The following is a 19,727-nucleotide window of genomic DNA, read 5'->3' as shown; positions in this document are numbered from 1 at the left end:
CTCATTGCGACGCTGCCCCTCCACGCACGCGCCAAGGCCGCATCCCGCCCGGCTTGGCAACGGTTATTTTCGAGTTGTGGAGGCATGGAACCCATGTTTTTCTGGCTGTGCAATTGTCTTTGAAAATGATATGGCTCGTAGCCGGACGGTTACACATATCTCTGATTCCTTGCGAGTGGGAGCACGGCGAACGGAGGTAGTCTGCTTTCACTTGGACATCCTGTTTTCTGTGAAATGAAAAGTTTGCGGAGGCTAAGAATCGTCTTGCGGTAAGCTTGCTCCCCAAGTTTTGCTCAGTTAGTGTGAGAGAAGGCACAAACAGGGCTTCCATACCTTTTAGAAGGGATGTCTCTTGAAGACGATTCAATCATAGACGCAGAGAACGAGGTGATCTACTGACATTTTCGAGACGGCTGCAAACAGCATCTATTCCTTTGCAGAGTACGTCATACTCGAGACAACATTCAGAATGGTGCATTTTCTGAGAAAGCATTAGGTGTCAACAATCCCCCTGCGCAAGAAATATGGATCGACTCGCAGATAACTGAAGATCAGTGTGTAGGTAAATAATCCCAACTAGGACGACATCAATGGATGTCCGTGATTGGAATGTTTTGTAAATCCCTAGACTAACTTTATTTTCCCTCACAAATGCTCAGCGTTCCACCTCGCAGCCTTCGCGTAAGTCAATTATTATGAAAGCTAGCTGGCTTGGCTGGATGTGTACTGCCAGCTTCGAGAGGATGATACATCTCAGAGAGTGAGAACTAGCCAGGCTCGGACAAGGGCGAAGTCAAGGGCTGAGACAGGTCGTCCCAAACTCGTGCGTTGAGCCTGCTAATCGAGGAGGGAACCACATTTACCCCTCACATGGCTTCGGTGAGGATTGTGTTGATCCGCAAGGGCTTTAGTCGTACAACAAGGTACGGGCCGCGAGGAAGCTACAACTCCGTGTGTAGTGAAACTTCGGCGTTCAAGGCCTGGATTACTTCGATGTGCTTCTTGGCCCAAGTCATTGACTCCCCACGGCATGTAGAGGAGACCTTATCCCACTCGTCCGAAAACTTCTATCGTCATCGCTGTATCTGTGGCTTGTAGTGAGATTCGTCCCGGCGCTTTTCACGCCAGAGATCCTGCACCAAAATCAATACAGCGCATCAGTATCGCCCTTGTGAAAAAGTCCGAAGATATCACCCAATGTTTCCAGCTTCGATACCAGAGCATGATTCGATGTTTGAGAATTGCCGCGTTCTGGATTTGGCTATCTGAGACCATGGCGCTGTGGTGGCCAGCTGAAAACCCACATCTGGCCGTTTAGCATCAGCTAGAAATGTGACAGGCACATAGGCTTCCCCGCAACCTTTCAGCTTCGTTTACATTCACCATCTGCAAACATTTTCCAGTCTCAAGATTGCCGCTTCGAGAAATTTGAGGGGGCGGCAAATGTTTAGCATCGACATCACGACGATTTTGCCTTGACATGTACGTGAAAAGACCTTTTGTCACCGGCGATGGAGGGTATAAAGCACCCGGCATGGCCGCAGAACCTGGTACACTCAAGCTTCTGCATCTTCCAAGCGATTGAAGTCCGTACAACATCTATTCTCTCATCCCAAGATGCGGTATTCCTCATTTATCGTACTACAAGCGGCCCTCGCCACCTCGGCGAGCGCCTTAACTTGCAACCCTCTCCAGTTGGACTGGGGAACCTGGAAGGCTGCTCCAGAATCCACTGATGTGAGTTCATGGACTCATCTCGGTTCCAGATTGCAAACTAACTACTCAGTCGCTTTGTGTTTACAAAGATGTTCGGTTTGCGTCTAGTCCTACTGGGGACCTCCGCTTTGCGGCTCCGGAATACCCTCCTGACGCCAAATCCGGGAAGTCGTCTGTCGATAGTCCTGTCTGTGTAGCCATGACGGAAACGAAGTGTGTCAAGAATCCATCGAAGTCAGATTCTTGCTTCCCCCATACGTTCGGTAACCCGACCGAGGACTGCCTGTTTCTCGACATATATGTCCCCAAAGAAGCGACTCTATCACAGCAAAAAGTCCCCGTGATCGTTTGGTTTTACGGGGGTGCATTTGTTTTTGGGTCTAAGACGCAGTATCAGAAGCCCGGAAAACTCAATTTCTATGGCGGTAACGGCATTGTCAGCCCATCGGTGAGCGATAGTCCCGTTATATTCGTTGTGCCGTAAGTATTCACTCCCCTTTCTACCGCTAACTCCGTCAACGAGACTCATCTCTGTTCAGAAACTATCGCTTGGGTGCCTTCGGCTGGCTTTCCGGCACATACATGGAAGAACATGCGCAGCCCAATGCTGGCTTACTGGATCAGAGAGCGGCTTTGCAATTCGTTCAGGACTCAATTGGCCAGCTCAATGGCGATAAGACTCAGGTCTCTGTCTGGGGCGAGTCTGCGGGAGCTTCTTCCATTCTTCACCACATGGTCGTACCACAGGAATCCTATCCACCCCTTTTCCAGAAGGCTCTTCTGCAAAGCCCGGCATATCAGTTCCTCTGGGACCGTAAGGGTGTCCTGAACGATACGTTTACACGCTTCGCCGAGGCTGTGGCTGCAAAGACACCGAATTGCCAGGCTGCGAACATTGACTGCCTCCGCAGCGCCGACTTCGCCGTCCTGACTAAGGTCAATCAAGACCTATTCAATGAGGTGGCATGTGAGGGTATCTTCCCCGTCGGCCCTGCAGTTGACAACAAGTTGATCCTCGACATTCCCACAAACCTCTTCCAAGACGCTAAGAATGGTAAGCCTTACATTAGCTATATTGGAGACGGGTTTTCTCTCTGACTTTGTTCCAGTCATTCCTCTCGACTCCGTTCTCGTTTCCCACGTCGATCAGGAGATTCCGAAGTCTAGTTCATCGGCAGGCTTCAGTTTCATTCCACTTCCTATCCGACAGCATCCGACCGATCCATCAAAATTTGACGACTTCCTCGATGAATTTCTGTCTGGAGACTCCTACGCCGGCATCAGGAGCTCTATCCAGGCGCAATATCCGTCTGCCAACTACGACGATCAGGTCGACAGAGCCCGGCATGTTATCATGGATTCGAGCTTTTTGTGTAACACTCGTGTTGTTATTGACGGGTATCTCTCTCAGAAGAAGCAGGTTTGGGCTTTTGATTACGTCTTCCTCCAAAAGTATGGGCGCGCAAATCACGCCTCGGATCTGGTACCGACATTCTCATCAAGCGATATCAACTATTTTGATCTTTTCGACTGCCTCATCAAGGTTTGGGCAATTAAAGGTCTCATCGCCAAGATAATTAGTAGCTTCGTGTCCAACACGCTTGGACCGGGTATGATTTCTTACTTTGTCTCGTTCTCAGTCACAGGTAATCCCAACAAGACCCCTCATTCGCAGACTACCTGGCAACCGGCTCAGATCATTGACGGCAAGGTCAATAATGTGATTCAAGCTCGAGGAGAATTGAATCCGTTTTCTCCAATTATTGATGAGCAGAATACCGACCAAATCTGCGGTTTCTGGAAGCAGGTTGCGGCGGACATCACCACAGCCTATGACAATAGCGGTGTTTCTGATATTGAAATTGCTCCCAAGATGGAGGAACAGGCAACTTTTGAGGAGCTTTGAGAGGTCACAACACGGAAGGGAGTCTCGAGGCGCTATCATCATATCAATAGCTATGCCGTGTATCCAGGCGCAGGCACCCGATGACGGCAGGTGAAAGAAGGTGTAGGTGATATGGACAAGTTCCGTTCATTGAAGAAAAAAGCCTAGGTCCAAGAAAACTTTCCACTCGGTATCAACGTAATTGACACGCGCGTCAAAACCTTGCTCTCCGCTCGAACTTCAAGCCCAGCGTTGTGTGTATTTTGTGTCATCAATCGGACTAAAGCAGGAAGGTCCAATCACACGTCTTCGGGTTGTGGATAGCACGCGTCGGCTCTGATCCCGTCTCTTTGAAGAGTCTCATAGAAAACCAGTGTTCGGGAAGAGGGGCCATGATAAAGTTGAACGATTTGAGCCAATGTCTCGCCCAAAAAGCACGAAAACCAAATTTCGGCCATCGTGTACTTTTCAACGAAAATCCCACAGTGTTCATGCGACGCAATGCGAAGAATGACGCCATACAGCGGCCTTCGGAAGCCCACGTCAGTTCGCAGAAAAAGCAATATGTGTGCTGCGGGGTGGCAGGCTGGCTGCAGCATCCACAGCACCTCAGAGGTGTGGGATCCCACACAACAGACGCAGCCTGGTCTCTCAATCTTCAGGGGGACCATCGTACACGTGCCTCCGCAGAGTCGCTTAGCATTAAAACAAGCAGAATGTTGCTCATGTTTGCGCCAAGTAATCGGTAATCGGTCGGAGCAAACAATTGTGCTCTTCCAAGGCTCTCCGGTTCAAATCTCCGCGACGAGACACACTCGCTCATCCACACCCAATTTGCCTGGCGATAAGCCCAAGCACCAAGGTGAGCAGGGTGGCTGGGGGCCGCAATCCTTCCTGCAGCTGGATCTCGAGAGGGGTAAGCTCCGTCCAAGACTCCAAGACATGGCCTTCCAGCCACGAATGTCCCCCCTCTTTGCCTGGGGAAGTCGAGTCAACCTCGTCGACGTGTCCCGACTCCCTCGAGACAACCCTTCTCTCCTTCATCTTCTCATGTTTCTCGTCCCACGACGGCACTGCACCTCTCGCATCCGGCGCTGCACACTGCAATAATGGTCACACGCCTTGTTTCATGACGATGCTCTGCCTCCACTCCCAATGCGCGGTACTTTTCAGCAAAGCATAAAGAAACCGTACCGTCCGCTTCGGCCAGACTCTTCGTAAACGAAGAATTTGCCACCGTCTCCCGGCGTAGGCTACTCGTCAGGCATTCACCGCTCTCCGTTGACCGTGCCACACTGCCTCTCCGAGGGCCGAGTCCGGCTACCGTCCCGTGGCTCAGCTTCGTCAGCCTCGATAGGCACATTCGGGGGCCATGGCGGTGCTTACGCCCCCAAGGCGCAGACCTGACGGCGTTTCTTCCGTCTCGCCTCTTGTTTCTTGCCCTTTCAATCCAGATGACTAAGAGCAGTCCCTCTGGCGTGGTCGGCCACTGCCTGCGGATGACAACTCACTGGAAGCTAGCCCAGCTACAGTCTAGGCACGGACAGGCAACCGTTGCGGCCCATTCGTCGATGCGTATGGCGAACCACGCTCAGCTTCTTGTCGTCTAGTTGCTGACCGATGACTGGGGGCTTCCCTGGTCCCTCTGCCAGACAAGTGTCGGGCAAGGTTGTCGGCTGCTTGACCTTGGCTATTCGAATGCGGGACAGCTAGTGGCTTGACTCGACGCGCAGCAGGGCGGGGCGCTTAAGTTCGTTGAAGGTTCGGTGCGCAGACGCGCGTGTCGTTCTTGCGCAGAGGTACTTCAAGGCGTACGTCCATGGACCATCCCCGTCTCGCCCTGAAAGTGGAAGAACTGCGCCTACTGACTGGCCCAAGCCTCTCTGGACAAGTGTTAGTGCCTACCTACCCTCTGTTGCCGGTGGGTGCCTGAAGAGTCCTACGCTATGACTCCTGAACCTGAGGTTGTTGTCCCGTTTCTCCTTTTTGACTCAAGTGACGGAGTTCAGTTGTCTAGCATAAAATCCGCTCCTCTCGTCGTCTCCGAAGTCCCCGACCGCACACGCTCAACATCTTTTGCTGCGTAACGAGAAGCATATGGATAACGATCGTGCCTCCAAAAGGTCATCCAAGTCAAACCGAGACAGCAACAATATGAGACCTGAGAAGGATCACAAGAGCCGTTCTGGCTCGTCGGGCGACAAGCACCACCACAAGAGCTCGAGGCCCAAACAGCAGACCGCCCAAACGGCCGACCGTGACGAGGCCGGCTATGAATCTCAGTACTCCAACCCTGGCAGTTGGAACCCCAGTGGGTGGGTTGCCCATACCTAATACTTGAAGGATAAAGAGTTGTACTGACCAACCGCAGTTTGACAGACGAGCAGCACCGCAAGAAGGCAAGAGAGAGAGAGGAGAGAAGACAGTATGCCATTCAGCATCCTGGCGTGGCATACCCAAAGAACGGGCATCGCAGCAGCCATCCTGGGAAGCAGTTGGCAGACGTCGAACACCTGACTAGCCGTGGCGGTGGCTACCAAGGCCAGGCACAACAGCCGTACTACCCCCAGCAACTCGACATAGATGGCGACGACGGAAATGTCGCTTCATCCAACAGCTATGCAGCTAGCTCATCATACTACGATCACCGCACCGGTACTTGGTATCGCAACTAGCGGACCTTCGTTGCTTGTGGTCAAATGATGCACTGTTTCGTCCTTTATGGTAGGTTGCCATGACGAATGCCTTCATCTTGCCAACGCTAACAATGGCTTGACAGATTTTGAAACTTCCGTTGGTCAGAAACATCTTTCGAGAGTCCACGATCCGATACGCACCTTTTGTATGAGTTCTCGCATGTCATTTGGCTGCATTAGACCGGCGATGGCAAAACATTCCTTATAGACGCCTGTCCCCAGGGACACTTATACCCAATCAAACTCCCAAAAAGATGTATATTCAACTTCTGGAGCATGATAGATCCTGTGTAAAAAAGAACGGATAAGAAGAACGAGTGGAACAAAGGAAGAGACGGTTGAGGAAAAGGGGAAACTGACTTTATATGCCTTGCGAATTAATGCTTCGGGATTATGTTTCATACCTTATGGTTCGGGTTATGTTTTTTCTTTTGTTAGTCCATCCGCATTGCAATATATTGTCGTTCGCCTGGAGAAGGCTTTGGCCCCTGTCACAGCTGTGTTGTTGACTTATATATGATCGCCTTGCACAAGGCGTAGGCCACGGAGGCAATAACGGACCACACGTCGTCGAGTCAACCCATGAGGCGTCGCGTCCATCATTCGTCCATTGACCAACAGTGTTGTTTGATAGTCAGGCTAGCATGCTGGGATGACTGGCGTATATCATGCAGCCTAAGAGGTACGCGTCGTCCTATCGTCTGGCCGAGGCAGCTTACACAGAGCCTATCGTGGAATGCCAGACGCCCCTCACACAGCAAAGCCTCAACTTAAGACTTGCTTTTCGAATTTGCCTCTTACACAGCATCGGCCCTTATCGCCAAATGCGACCATGCAGGCCGACCGTGCCTGCCGGCGTCGAGACTGGCCGAACTACATTTTTGCCGTGGTCGAGGCCGACTCCGAGAGGCGGTGCTGGTGGCGGCTTGCGGATCATTGGAGTCCAGGTTCCGGAGGGTGCTGAAGATCGCCGGCGGTGCACTGCAATCAATCCTGGGCTCAGTGCATTGGACCCTGATTTCTGCAGTGGTGTTGACGGGCATCGGTTGTGTGATTGGCCTGGCCGCTTATGTTGAGTGGATGTCCAGCCTGTTGGGATGTCTCGGCAATGCGCGAAGGTGGGATGCATGCGTCGGGAGACCTCCAAAACGAAGACATCGCCAGATGAAAACCTAGAATGAAGTCAAAGGAGAAAATAAATCTCCATCCAACGGGGAAAAGGGGACGAAGAAAAAAAGGGATGTAGTTGAAATTGGGGGTCCGAGAGCGACAAGGCATCGGGATGGCCCGGCCGGAAACTCTATTTGCAGCAATCCGCAAACGAACAAATGATGCTAACGGCTGAACCGGAAAACTTGGAGCTGCACCCTCTTGGAAAACGCCACCTGGCCTTCTTCAATCGAGAAGACTGATATCCCATGGGACTTCCTGAAGAATGGGGACGGGGTTCTTATGAATCCCATCAAGCTGACGAATCGTTCAAGTCATGCCACCACGTTATCCTTGGGGCGCAGCTTAGGAGGGATACGCCAACCACTTCACCATGGATCCGAAGCATGATCCGCACCACTGCGCCTGTTCCTATACAAATAGGCAACCGGTTAAAACCCAATTACGTCAATGACTGACGACTGTTATTCACAACCATCTTCGTTGGTACTGCTGAACTTGGTGAAGGAGTAAACCAGGTTAGCGAGGCCGCTGGTCATTCCGGCGAGTGACTCAAATGTGGCAGGCAGCACAATCACGGTCCTTCCTTCCACGACATCCCAGCCATCGCGGTCCTTAAATAGAAATCGTATTTCAACCAGGAACAATTCTGAATCATCACGAAGAAAACTTCTTCCTTCAATCAAGTCAAAAGAGAATCTTCCGGCAGATTCAGCCGCATGACATAATTCGTCAGACTTGCACCGGCCGCCCCGACGCCCTAGACATTGCGATCTTACATACTTGCCCCAGCGAGTCAGCGCCCGACTTACACCAATCACCCACTCGGGGTTTAGCAACTGCACGAAGACACCGAAGTGCCGGAGACGGACTCGAGTTATTTTACGACCCAGCACATCCGAATGGCCTCACCAAAGCCCATCGAGATTGATGGCAGGACAGGTGAAGGCGGCGGCCAGCTTGTCCGAGTCGCCATAGCTCTGGCCGCTGTAACCTCACAACCTGTCAAGATCACCAACGTCCGGGGCAACAGACCTTCCCGTTCAGGCGGCAGAGGCGGTGGTAAGTGCTTTCCCAACTTCCCCATTCACTCCTTCGTTGAGGGAAAGCACTGCCCCGAAAAGGCAACCCAAAGTCCCTCGGCTTACGTCTCCCTTCAGGTCTGAAAGCGCAGCACGTCACCGCGATAAGATGGCTGGCTGAAGCCACCGAGGCCGACGTGGAGGGCCTGGAGGTCGGGAGCAGCACCCTCGTCTTCACCCCACGGATCCCGCTAGCCGGTGCCTTGGATGGGAAGAGCAGATGGATCAAGATCGCCGCTGACACGGGCGCTGCCAGCACCTTGCTGATCCTCCAGGCAATCCTTCCCTTCCTCCTCTACGCCGCGGACGGCGAGGATGAGCCGACCCCCGTGGAGCTTGAAATAACAGGCGGAACAAACGTGGGCATGTCATTAAGCTACGAATACCTCGACCAAGTCCTCCTCCCCAGGCTCCAAGACGTCTTCGGCATCGCCATCGAAAGGAATCTCAAGAAACGCGGCTGGAGTCTTGGACCACAGAGTAGAGGCTCAATATGCCTAACAATCCATCCCATCAGGCGGGGCCAGAGACTACAACCACTCATGCCATCACCAGAGCACGACTTTGAAGTCCGCCATGTAGACGTCTCCATGGTCGTCCCCTCGCACATGCACTCAGACCTCCAAAACACCCTCACAAAAGACATCACAGCCCATGTCCCCACAGCAGAGGTGGCCTTCAAGATCGTCGAGGACTCGGGCCACGACGCGCGCATCTACGTGCTGCTCGTCGCCCGCTCCGCCACGGGGCTCCGCTGGGGCCGCGACATACTCATGTCCACGCCGAAGAAGGGGAAGCAAAAAGAAAGCGTCGCGTCGCTGGTCTCGCGGAGAGTAGTCAGAGACCTGGCCAAGGAGCTTTCTGTCAAGGGTTCAGTCTGCGACGAGTTCCTTCATGACCAGCTCGTCATCTTCCAGGCGCTCGCCGAGGGCCGCACGTCGTTCTCGCGAAGCCCCGTGGCGGAGGACGCCGACGCGGAGACGTTACAGCAGAACGTGGCGGAGCTGGATCTTGGAGAGAGAATGAGGCGGGATAGAACTGAGAAACCTTTCGGGCAGGGAAGCATGCATTCGCAGACGGCGAGGTGGGTTGCTTCTGAGATCCTGCCAGGGTTGAAGTGGTACAACAAAGGCGAGATATGCGAAGGTGTTGGAACGAGCTTCAGTTGAAGAACTGCCTAATCAGAAAACGCCGTTGCCTATACCCATCAAGATTACAATAAATTCGAATCGTCCTTCCCCAACTCCTGGCCTTTTGAACCGTGACATACGCGGATTCGCGTTCCGCACTGAAACCCCGCCAAGTGGCTCTCAGCCACGCCCTTACGCGGCATCCTCAACTGGTCGAATCGACCACTGTCCTTCCCGAATCTCAGCGGGTCCGCACTTCCACGAGCACCCTCTTCTCAAAAACGGCACCGCACCATCATTCTCCTCGAGAAGATCGGTCCATGGCCGCGACCGAAGGAAGTGGTCGCCTTCCCTTTGTCTGCTCTCGACCAAGCAGACCTGCCACCACTCCAGCCACTGGACGGTCGGCGCCACGAACGGCTTCTTGCAAGCGCAACACGTCTGGCCACCGACCTCTTTCTGATCGGCGGCACGCTCCAGCAGGCCCTGAAGCTTAGGCATCTCGGGGATGTAGTCGGGCAACTCCTCGAGGTTCGAGATCTTGTAGGCGCTGCGAAGAGCCAGCTCCATCAAACTCGGCACGCGGCTTCCCTGCGTGCTCATCACGCTCCTGCCTGCTGACTTGGAATGATACGGAGCCGACGAGGGAGGTGTGACGAGGGAGGCGCCACCACCCTCCGGCCTGTCAATCGGCACCATCACCGCCTCGGGGTCGAGGCGGAAGTCTGAGTGCGAGAATCCTGAGGTGTCCAGGTAGTGGACCGGAGACCGCGCGAAGAATCTGCCAGCGGTGCCGCTGAATCCTTCTCGCCAGGCTTCCAGCAAACTCTTGCCCTCAGGATCTTCAGCGGTAAGGTTGTCCATGTCACTAAGACGGGGAAGATCAGCGTTCTGGAAGAAATGGTTGCCTTGGAGGAGAAGCTCCACGAGAGACGAGGGCGCAGCCATCAGGTCAAGCAGCTCGGCAGGCAAGTATCTGAGCAGGTTCTGGGCCAGGTTGAGAGTCTTGAGCTTGCGCATCTTGCCAATCGCCGGAGGCAGCTCTCTTAGCCTGCATCCGCGAAGAGACAACACCGTCAGATGCTCCAGGTCGAAGATGGCACCAGGAAGTCTTTGCAGAGGATTACGATAGAGGTAGAGTTCCAAAGAAGGATCTTTGTGTTCAAAAGGCACTCCTTCGGCGACAACGGGGATGCAAGAGAACTCAGACAATATCCGAACAGTCGCGTCAGAAAGCGACTTGAGGCCCATCATTCTGCCAAAGGTTAGCAAGGCATCGCGTGCCGTTCGGTCGCCAAACATGACTCACGAGAGATCAATCTTTTCCTCCCCTGCATCCACGAATCTCTGAATCTTCTCCCGCGCCTCCACGTCTTCCGAAGGAACCACATTGCGACGGACCGGTGCGGGAGCCGTGTTCAGCTGAGGCAACCGCGCCTGCGTCGGCAGCTCGGGCATCATTGTGTCGTCCCCGTCGGTGCTGTCGCTTCCCATCCAAACACCAGAATCCATGTCGCGCTTGAACGCCCTCTTGCCCCTCAACGCCGGCCGCAGCTCTCCCGTGGCCGAGTCGGATGATGCAGCAGGCTGCTGTTGGTACCATGATCCGATGTACCGCTTCTTGCGTCTCCCCTCGACGTAGTTGTCCAGGCCCGGGTCGTCATCGCTGGAGAAGACGGCTGGATCGCTTGAATTGGACCATGACGGCGGCGCGGCAGAATGGCTCTTCAGGTCGTACCTGCGCTTCTTTGGGTTATTGGGTTTGCTGCTGAAACGCTCCGTTTGCGCGTTCCAACTAAGGGAGGGTGGGAGACTCGGGAGACTAGGTTCGTCGGACATCTCGAAGAATGGGAAAGAGAAAGGTTAGGAGGAAGTGGACAGAAACGAAATTGTGCGCAAGGAGACGTCCATGTGAAGCTTACCCCCAGCGCAGCGCCCGCCCGCCACCGGCAGGAGTGGAACACGGCCAGGCGCGTCGTGACGCAAGTGGGGGCTCAACGCGTTCGGCGGCCGGGATTAGGTTCCACAGGAGACTGCGATCACACGATCTCCGACCCAAGCTCCGAGCAGCTCCAAACTTGCCGAGGAGGCGCCTGTCGCAATTTGGTTATTGAGGTTGAACTGCTCAGCATTCAATCGATGTGCTCTTTGAAGCCTCAACGCTTGTTTACATCTGCGGCAGCCTGATCAACACGCTACCGCGCGTCCTGACTTGACCGGAGCTCTCCGGATACGGTTAGCGGGGTACTCTGTATCGAATCGAAGAACATGGACAGTGAACAACCCTGAACCCCCACATGCATCTTCAAGGGTCCATCCGCTACAACACGCGGGGCACCAAATGCATGACACGATGCCAGCAACCAGCTCTGTCCCTGGCCTTTTTCAAAGTTGAGCAACGCTGTCCAACTTGATTTGCAGTATGGCTGCCTAGATAATAGACTTGGTGTTCTGGTATGTGCAGACTTTGGAGGTCGTGCGACCAACATCTGGCTCTTGTAGATCTTTGCAATCGATCTAAGCGGGGTCCGTATCGCAGAACAACCCATAAGGCTCAGGCAGATGAGCTCTACGGTAGACACGTTGGCGATATATATATCCCCTGTGTAACTATCATTCAGCGCTTTCGGCTGTCCGACATGCGCTAGATGTGGCACGTACATGATGCTGTTTCATGGCATCGACGTGCAGCAGTCCCGAGTTGGGCCGCGGCTAGGTCACCGTCATGCCAGAATTCCCTCAGTCCCAATCCTCGTCGTCAGAGTCGCCTTTTGACTTTGATACGGTGCCTTGTCGAATACCCTTGTTGCCCATCGCCCTCTCCTCCTCGTCGTCTTCAGCCTGTCTGCGGCGTTTGACAACGCGCATGTCTGAGTCCTTGACTGCGCCAACCTCGACCAGGAGGTTGTCGATCTGGAGCATGTTTATTTTGACTCCTCCGTGCTGCACCAGCGTGACAATCTGCTTCACAATATCACCGTCCTTGTACACCAGAATCGTCGGGCAGTTGCGCTCGGGGTAGTTCTCAATGGCCTTGTCCGCGCGCATCTCGCAGAACTTAATGTCGCCGTATTCCCTGGCCGCTTGCCTCCACAGCTCGGTCAGCACTCTGGACTCGACGTTCGTGCCGAGCGAAGATGTCAGGTTGACAAAGACGGGTCCGTTCTTAGACGCATCTGTGACTTCGCGCTGGTACTCGGGCTTCGAGATCGGGTAGACGGTGCCGTGGAGAGCTTTTTTCGTGAGCGCATTCAGCTCTTGCATCCTCTTCTGACGGTATTGCTCCAAGAACGCCTCGTCCTCGTCGTCCTCAAGCTCGTCAAGCTCATCCAGATCTTTGCCCTCCAGCCTGTTCTCGTGCGCCAATCGTCGACCCTCGAGGATCGCTTCCTCGATCATGGGTGTCGGGCTTGGGGGCTTCTCGGGGATGACTCCATGTTTGCGGAGGATATCGTTCCTGGCGCAAATGTGTCAGGGTTTCGTCGCGGGGCTCTCAAGGAAGAATGGCAACGTACCACTCGGTGTCTGCGTTGGGATCATCGATGGGTACGGCGATTCTTTGGTCTCCGGGGGCGGCCATTGTGACGTATGTGCAGACGCAGTAGAGGTTGAAGGGAAGAGATGGGAAGAAGTCAGGCAATGGTGGGTTGGAAGAGGTAGACGAGCGACAGAGCGCAAAGTGAGGTTTCGACCGATTGTATCAATGATAAGTGACTTAGGCACCTGCGTCAAATGTTCGGAGCCTGAAGTACCCAACCTTGGCGCAATGACACACTCGGGTAAGGAATTGCATCGAAGCCAGTAACCCCGCTACCTCACCTTACCCCAAGCTCCAGCTTAGGTAAGGCAGCATGGGCCAAGATTTCGGAGGTCGCGCTGCCTTCGGAGGATCCGTCACGTGCTGGGGCTGCCTAACCCTCCTCGCTAGTCCAAAAGCGGCGGAGGCCCATGCGTCTCGCCGCCCAGCGAGTCGGTTGGCACACGAACCGAACTTTTTCAGATCTCCCCATCATCGCTCAACCCTCAAGTCTCTGCGAGTGCCAACTGCCTCTCAACACCACCAGTTCCGTCCAAGACCGACCGCACTCGCACCGATAACCGATCAATCCATAACCGATCAGATCAGTCAAGATGGTAAGAGCCCACCGCCGCTTTATTTTACGTGCAGCGCCGTGTGTGTGCATTTGAACAAATTTCGCCCCCCGACCGACGGCAAATCGAAAAATCACGACTTGGGCCCGACCCGCGACGAAAAAAAAAACTTTAGAAAGAGGGGGAAAAGATGGTACGGCGGGGAACTCGGATGGACACGACGGACACGCACGCCGATGCAAACACACACGACGACTGCGCGCACGCGATCATTTGATGATGGAACCATCATGCTGATGGCTTCTCTCCCAGGTTCTCGCCGTTGATCTCCTCAACCCCTCCCCGGCCGCTGAGGCCCGCAAGCACAAGCTCAAGGTACGCCCGCCACTCCGCACCACCACCAACATCACCACCCCTCTTCCATCATCACGACCATGATGTGCTCACACGTTGGACGCAGACCCTTGTGCCTGCTCCCCGCTCCTTCTTCATGGACGTCAAGTGCCCCGGTTGCTTCACCATCACCACCGTCTTCTCCCACGCCCAGACCGTCGTCATCTGCCAGGGATGCACCACCGTCCTGTGCCAGCCTACCGGCGGTAAGGCGAGACTCACTGAGGGCTGCTCCTTCCGCAGAAAGTAAACTGTCCGCGAGGACGCTTTTCTTTCGACAACAAAAAAAGGGCCCTTGGGTGTTTTCAATCTAACGACTTGGACGGTTCATCAACTGGTGGGACATCTCGGATCTGCAAAAGCAAGCGACCTGGGCATGGGCGTATAGACAACCCTGGCACAGGCTCTTAGAGTCTGCTGTCTCCGAACAGAACATAATCAGACACCTTTGCGGATAGAAGATGGAACATCCAAGAATTCCTTTTGACCAAATCAAAAATCACAGGGGCGTTTGGGGTCTCCGGATATCCTTGCATCACACACGCAAAACGAATCGAATGCATTTCTCTTACCAAAAGCACACAAGAACCGCTCTTCGTCGTCGTCTTCCTCTTTCCTAACGTCGTTCTGCGTTTACGCCTGGAGTTTACGTCGTCGTCTTCTCTCTGCATGGGGTGGACAGCTGGAAATGGCTTTTCACATGAGCGTTTGGGGTGGTCTTGCGATGACCTGACCTGGACGTGAGGACGTGGAACCGCTGATTGAGGATCGCTTCATACCCGAGTGCAGTGAGTTCGGAGGAATCAGCACTGCTTGCGAAATTCAATGGTTTCCACAAACGCCGGACCCCCAAAATGTGATTGTCGTGACCGGTGAAATGCAGTGTGGTGTCTTGTGACGGTGACATGCTCGTGTGTCTGAAGTGTTTGCTACATGCGTGCTGCTTGTGTCTTCAAATGTGTTACCTTGATAGATCTGCGACGCTCCACAACCCACCCGCCCACTTGGTTCTCATCTTGATGCATGGTGTCGTGATGAAGACGTGCTCGTGTGCTGTGGCTCGAGTGTCTACCCTTAAGATTTGTTTCATGCCGTCGGCCTTTCCGTACAGCCGGCGTCTTCGGATTCTAGAACTCTGCGTCTTAACTCACCTCAATATCGACCCCGACTGATGAGCATACTCACTGCCACACACCTGGCAGAGAAAAATACTTGGTATGGCTAACACGTTGAAATGGGGTTCCGTGAATCTGCTCTGATTTGTTCTCACAGATCTGGGCTGGTGCATGTCTTACTGATTGATGGCATTGGCCACTTCAGCCCCAAGATAACGTCCGCCATCTTGCTGCAGGTTACACCGCCGGAACGTGGGTGTTGGGGGAGCTTCTCCTCACTGATGCACATTGCCCTCGCTCGCTTGGTGTAAGTTGGCCTCGGTTGTGCCACTCCTGCAAATCAGCGCCGTTTTCACATAGGATCACCCATTGGATGCGTCACCTCGCCGCTGAGTTTACGGGGGTTCTCAAAAAGCAACTCCTGCTCAGTGCACAGAGAGCAGACAACGGAGCCTTGAGAGCATGGAGCACCCGCAACGCTGGCATTCTAAAAAACGATTGCGTTTCGCAAATTGCATTTCGACGGGAGGAAAAAGATGTTTGGACCCCGAAAATAGACGTGCCGGAGTCCATGGAACGGGTGCATCCACTTCCCTGCCTTCCCGGCCGGGCCCAAGCCAGTTTTTTGCTGCTCGCCAACGCCGTCGTCAGCGTCCCCGACGATTGGGTAGCGAGGGAATGGGCGGCGGCGCCAATCACCAGGAGGCCAATGTCAGTTTCAGTGCACATGGTCTCCATAAAACCTGCTAAAGTGGCCCACCTCACGCGCATTCTTCGCGAAAAAACACGCCCAGACGCGATCAGCTGGGTCTAGCGGATCGTCAGCGGGCTCCTGCTTCACCTTGGAAACGCCGCCAGTGACCTGGCACCGCAGAGCCCAGCCCCCGCCGCCGTCAATTCACCTCACTCCACGTCCCCTTCCACTTCAACTCAATCTCCTCCCAACCACTTCTCCCCTCTGCCTCCTTTCAACATCTCCCCTCTTTCTCGCTTCTGCACGTCATACTTCAATCGCTTTCCGATTGTTTCTACGGTTACCGTCGTTTTTTAAATTGTCCGACAAAGAGACACTCTCCACTCTACCAACCACCAAGAACCCGCATCCCACGATCTTAGCTTCCTCAACCCTCCGAGCTTAAACGCTAGGGCCTCGACCTGACGAACGACAACCTCTCGTCATCATCAGCCAAAGCCTCAAGCAAACCGTAACCGTGGCCTGGTCTTTCGACCTCCCCATCCGCTGCACCATGTCGGCCCCAAGAACGAAGCGTCCCTTCGCCGGCGCCTCAGTCGACCCCTCCCAGCGCCAAATCACCTCCTTCTTCACCACCCGCCCCGGCCCAGCGCCCGCCGGCCCTTCACCAGCCGCTCCCGAGAACAGCCTCCCCTCGGACGTCCAGTCCAACCTCATCTCCGTCGGCATGCGCATCCGCAAGTCCGTTCCGGAAGGCTACAAGACGGGCACCTACAGCAGCTTCAAGCTGTGGAGCGACAGCTCTCCTGTCTCTGGCCCCGCCGTCGTCCGGACAACCCCGACAGGCACCACCCCCCGAAAGCAGCGCAGCGCCGCCTCCTCTCAGCGCGAGCTCATGCCCTTCTGCGGCATCAACAAGGTCGGCGGCCTCTCCGCGCAGCCCATGACCGCCGACGAGGACGAGTTCTCCTCCGACAACGACGTCCCGGGCCTCGACGACATGCCGGGCCTGAGCAGCTCCCAGGAGAGCGTCGAGAGCGTCGAGAGCACCGCCAGCGACGGCCGCAGTCGCAAGCGCTTCTTTGACGACGAGGAGGAGAGCGATGCTCCCGTCAAGATGTGGGCCAACCACGATGCCTGGTTGGAGGGGGCCATCAGCCCACGCAGCCTTGCGCCGTCTGGCTGGGCGAATGCGAGAACTCTTGCAGTCCCACGCAAGAGCCGCCGTGGCAAGAATGCGGGACAGGAAAACCTGGTCGTTGCGGCCGACTTTGAGGATGCGGATTTTCTGGTTACCCCTGACACAGATATGAGCGATGCATAGAGGGACGGAGGTTTTTGTTTTACTGTACGATGTTTCCATGGGCGCAGGCGTGTGGAGTTCACTTTCTTTTTGGACGATTCAGGGGATGAATGCATTTGTACTCGGCAAGAGCTGCTTTGAGGACGTCTGCATGGATTTATCTCTTTGCGGGAACAGGACGAACCTGCGGCAGGTTTTGAGGTGGACTGTATTATGTATGCCCAGAATGGGTTCTTGTGCCACCACTGTTTGTATCGATATCATAAGCTAGCATGCTACGTTTGGGGGCTCATCAAGCCACAAATTGTACACATTTTCCACCAGCGATTTACTTCTTCTTTCGTGATATTACATACCTGTGAACGGGTCCCGAAACTCCAGCAGGTCCCGCTGCCCGTAGAACTCACCCGCGACTGTCAAGATCATATTAAGCGTGGCTCGCATGTTCATCCGCGCACGCAGCTGATCCGACATGTCTTCGTCGTCAGACTCGGCCTTCTCTGCTGCCTCCGCAGGCTCGTCTGTCGCCGTCGTATCGAGCTGAGCAAGAAGGCGAGCTCTAGCCTCCTCCAACGTCTCAGCAGGTGCAGACTTCTCCGCCACTTCGCCTTCGTCCACCTCGCCGTCCTCAGAAACGTCCATCGGCTCCGACTTTTGATCGTCGTCGACCTCTCCGTCCTCAACCTCGCCTTGCTCAACAAGCTTGTGGGATTCAGCATCCTCCCCTTGCGACTCCTCAGGCGGAGCCTTAGTCTCGCTATCGGGAGCCGGCGCTTCCCCGTCCCTCTCCTCAACCTCCATCTCCCGCATCACGTCCTCGTCGTCCGAACTCTCGTCAACGGCGTCGTGAACCCCCAAATCCATCCCCTCCTCCTCCAACGCGTCCCTCAACCGCGCCATGTCCGCCAGGCTCTGCATCATCAACACCGCCCGCCTCCCCAGGTCCCGCACCCACCCAATCTCCGCATGGTTCAGCTCCCCGCGCTCCGGCAGCCGCGCCAGCAACGCCCACAGCCACCGACTCGTGCGCTCCCGCAGCTCGTACCCTCTCCTAAGGAACTTGCCGCCCAGAAGCACCCGAATGACCCGCAGCACGCCGTCCTTGTCCATCGACGCCACCTGCGCCGGCATCGGGTCCGACGTCCGCAGGCGCTGCGACCAGACGGAGAAGGTGGAGGACTTGGGGCCGAAGGCGCCGACGAAGTGGCCGTGGCTCTTGGGTAGGGCCGCGACGGCGGAGGCGGGGGGTGTGGCGTGGAGGGTGCCGCGGAGGGAGTGGAAGCGCGCGAGGATGGAGGCGAAGTAGGCCTCGTGCAGGACGGCGGGGTCGTCTTCGTTGGGGTCGAAGTAGCCGTCGCCGCCGTTTTCTTCTTCCCACTCGCCCACTTCGTGCGTGCCTGTGTCGTTCGCCTCCTCCCAATTTGCTGGGCGGGCCGTATATGCGCCGTCGTGGTAGTATCCCCTGAAATCGCCCTGGCCGGAGGTGTAAATCTCGCGGTCCTCCTCTACGTCTTCTCCCTCTTCAGGCTCTTCCTCTCCGTCTTGGGTATTCTGGAGTTCCTTGGGCAGTTGTGGTCCGATCGGGATCTTGGGTGCGACGAGGAGGTGCGGGATTCCGTTCGCTTGCGTCCTATATACTCACCATCAGCATTCGGGACGCTAACTTTATACACGCAAGTTCAGCACGGGGCAGAACTTTGAGCAGAGATAATGGAAAGCGACTCACCTTACGGACTTGAGATACGCCATCGCATCTCCGTCGTCTTCAAAGTCGAGCTCAGGGTCGACGGGGACGGTCGTCGCGCTCTCGGTGGCCGAGAAGACGTATTTCTGGCCCCATGTCGGATCAATGTGGGCGTTCTGGTGTTCGCGAGGCTTCTTGCTGCGTTTGGGGGCCCGGTCTGCGTCGGCGTCTGACGTGTCGCGGGATCGTTTGGAAGCCATTGTGGCCGGGGTGGCAGGTAGTGAACGAGGGGACGTCTCTTGGGAGTTGAAGTAGCGAAATTTCGTGATCGGGAGCTCAGGTCAGTGACGATGAAATGGCTAGCGCGTCCACGTCCCAGGAACTTTTTAGTGGGGTAATTTGGCCTTATTTAGTGGGTCCATGGCCGTTGAGGCCGCTCACCGAGTCCGTTTGACTTCACCGGCGCCGCTCCCAGCTCCGACAGCGGTTTACAAGTCACCACTGATGCTGGAAGAATACAAAGTTTCTCTAATTATCCTTGTCTGTCTTCGGCTCAGCTATGAATCTATTCTGACCCGTGTGAGTGTGCTGACTGATGCCAAGGATCATTCGGACGAGCTTCATAGTGTAACAGGCTAGGCCTGTCACATGGGATGCTCTCGGCTATGTTCGGCACTGAGTAAGACATCAAGGGATAGGATATCAAGGGATAGGACATCAGGGTCGAAGATAAAAGGACATGTAGATGCAGCTGAGATGAACAAGAA

At 55.0% G+C, this 19,727-nt stretch overlaps 8 protein-coding genes across 8 annotated transcripts; 5 read left to right on the top strand and 3 right to left on the bottom strand.

Moving 5' to 3' along the window:
- Positions 1-2,298: 2,298 nt before the first annotated feature.
- COL26b_006542 (uncharacterized protein) lies at positions 2,299-3,622 on the top strand (the record flags this gene model as incomplete). Its single annotated transcript, XM_053179358.1, has 2 exons — positions 2,299-2,770; positions 2,826-3,622. The coding sequence occupies 2 exons, from the start codon at positions 2,299-2,301 to the stop codon at positions 3,620-3,622; spliced, it is 1,269 nt and encodes a 422-aa protein (XP_053036636.1).
- A 2,133-nt stretch (positions 3,623-5,755) lies between these two features.
- COL26b_006541 (uncharacterized protein) lies at positions 5,756-6,276 on the top strand (the record flags this gene model as incomplete). Its single annotated transcript, XM_053179357.1, has 2 exons — positions 5,756-5,916; positions 5,973-6,276. The coding sequence occupies 2 exons, from the start codon at positions 5,756-5,758 to the stop codon at positions 6,274-6,276; spliced, it is 465 nt and encodes a 154-aa protein (XP_053036635.1).
- A 2,093-nt stretch (positions 6,277-8,369) lies between these two features.
- Positions 8,370-9,718, top strand: COL26b_006540 (uncharacterized protein; the record flags this gene model as incomplete). The annotated part of the gene is made up of 2 exons (XM_053179356.1): positions 8,370-8,529; positions 8,628-9,718. 2 exons carry the CDS (start codon positions 8,370-8,372, stop codon positions 9,716-9,718), a joined length of 1,251 nt encoding a protein of 416 aa, XP_053036634.1.
- Positions 9,719-9,871: 153 nt separating this feature from the next.
- On the bottom strand, positions 9,872-11,518 carry COL26b_006539 (uncharacterized protein; the record flags this gene model as incomplete). Its single annotated transcript, XM_053179355.1, has 2 exons — positions 9,872-10,934; positions 10,989-11,518. The coding sequence occupies 2 exons, from the start codon at positions 11,516-11,518 to the stop codon at positions 9,872-9,874; spliced, it is 1,593 nt and encodes a 530-aa protein (XP_053036633.1).
- Positions 11,519-12,418: 900 nt separating this feature from the next.
- On the bottom strand, positions 12,419-13,259 carry COL26b_006538 (uncharacterized protein; the record flags this gene model as incomplete). Its single annotated transcript, XM_053179354.1, has 2 exons — positions 12,419-13,136; positions 13,195-13,259. 2 exons carry the CDS (start codon positions 13,257-13,259, stop codon positions 12,419-12,421), a joined length of 783 nt encoding a protein of 260 aa, XP_053036632.1.
- A 551-nt stretch (positions 13,260-13,810) lies between these two features.
- Positions 13,811-14,414, top strand: CRP6 (40S ribosomal protein S27; the record flags this gene model as incomplete). The annotated part of the gene is made up of 3 exons (XM_053179353.1): positions 13,811-13,813; positions 14,084-14,146; positions 14,232-14,414. The coding sequence occupies 3 exons, from the start codon at positions 13,811-13,813 to the stop codon at positions 14,412-14,414; spliced, it is 249 nt and encodes an 82-aa protein (XP_053036631.1).
- Positions 14,415-16,526: 2,112 nt separating this feature from the next.
- COL26b_006536 (uncharacterized protein) lies at positions 16,527-17,297 on the top strand (the record flags this gene model as incomplete). Its single annotated transcript, XM_053179352.1, has 1 exon — positions 16,527-17,297. The coding sequence occupies one exon, from the start codon at positions 16,527-16,529 to the stop codon at positions 17,295-17,297; it is 771 nt and encodes a 256-aa protein (XP_053036630.1).
- Positions 17,298-17,624: 327 nt separating this feature from the next.
- COL26b_006535 (uncharacterized protein) lies at positions 17,625-19,220 on the bottom strand (the record flags this gene model as incomplete). Its single annotated transcript, XM_053179351.1, has 2 exons — positions 17,625-18,906; positions 19,003-19,220. The coding sequence occupies 2 exons, from the start codon at positions 19,218-19,220 to the stop codon at positions 17,625-17,627; spliced, it is 1,500 nt and encodes a 499-aa protein (XP_053036629.1).
- Positions 19,221-19,727: the final 507 nt, after the last annotated feature.

Source organism: Colletotrichum chrysophilum (assembly GCF_026319265.1).
Source record: "Colletotrichum chrysophilum strain AFK26 chromosome Unknown scaffold_49, whole genome shotgun sequence".
Lineage (NCBI taxonomy): Eukaryota > Fungi > Ascomycota > Sordariomycetes > Glomerellales > Glomerellaceae > Colletotrichum > Colletotrichum chrysophilum.
Note: the sequence above shows the minus strand (reverse complement) of the source record. Positions and strands in the feature narration are given on the sequence as shown.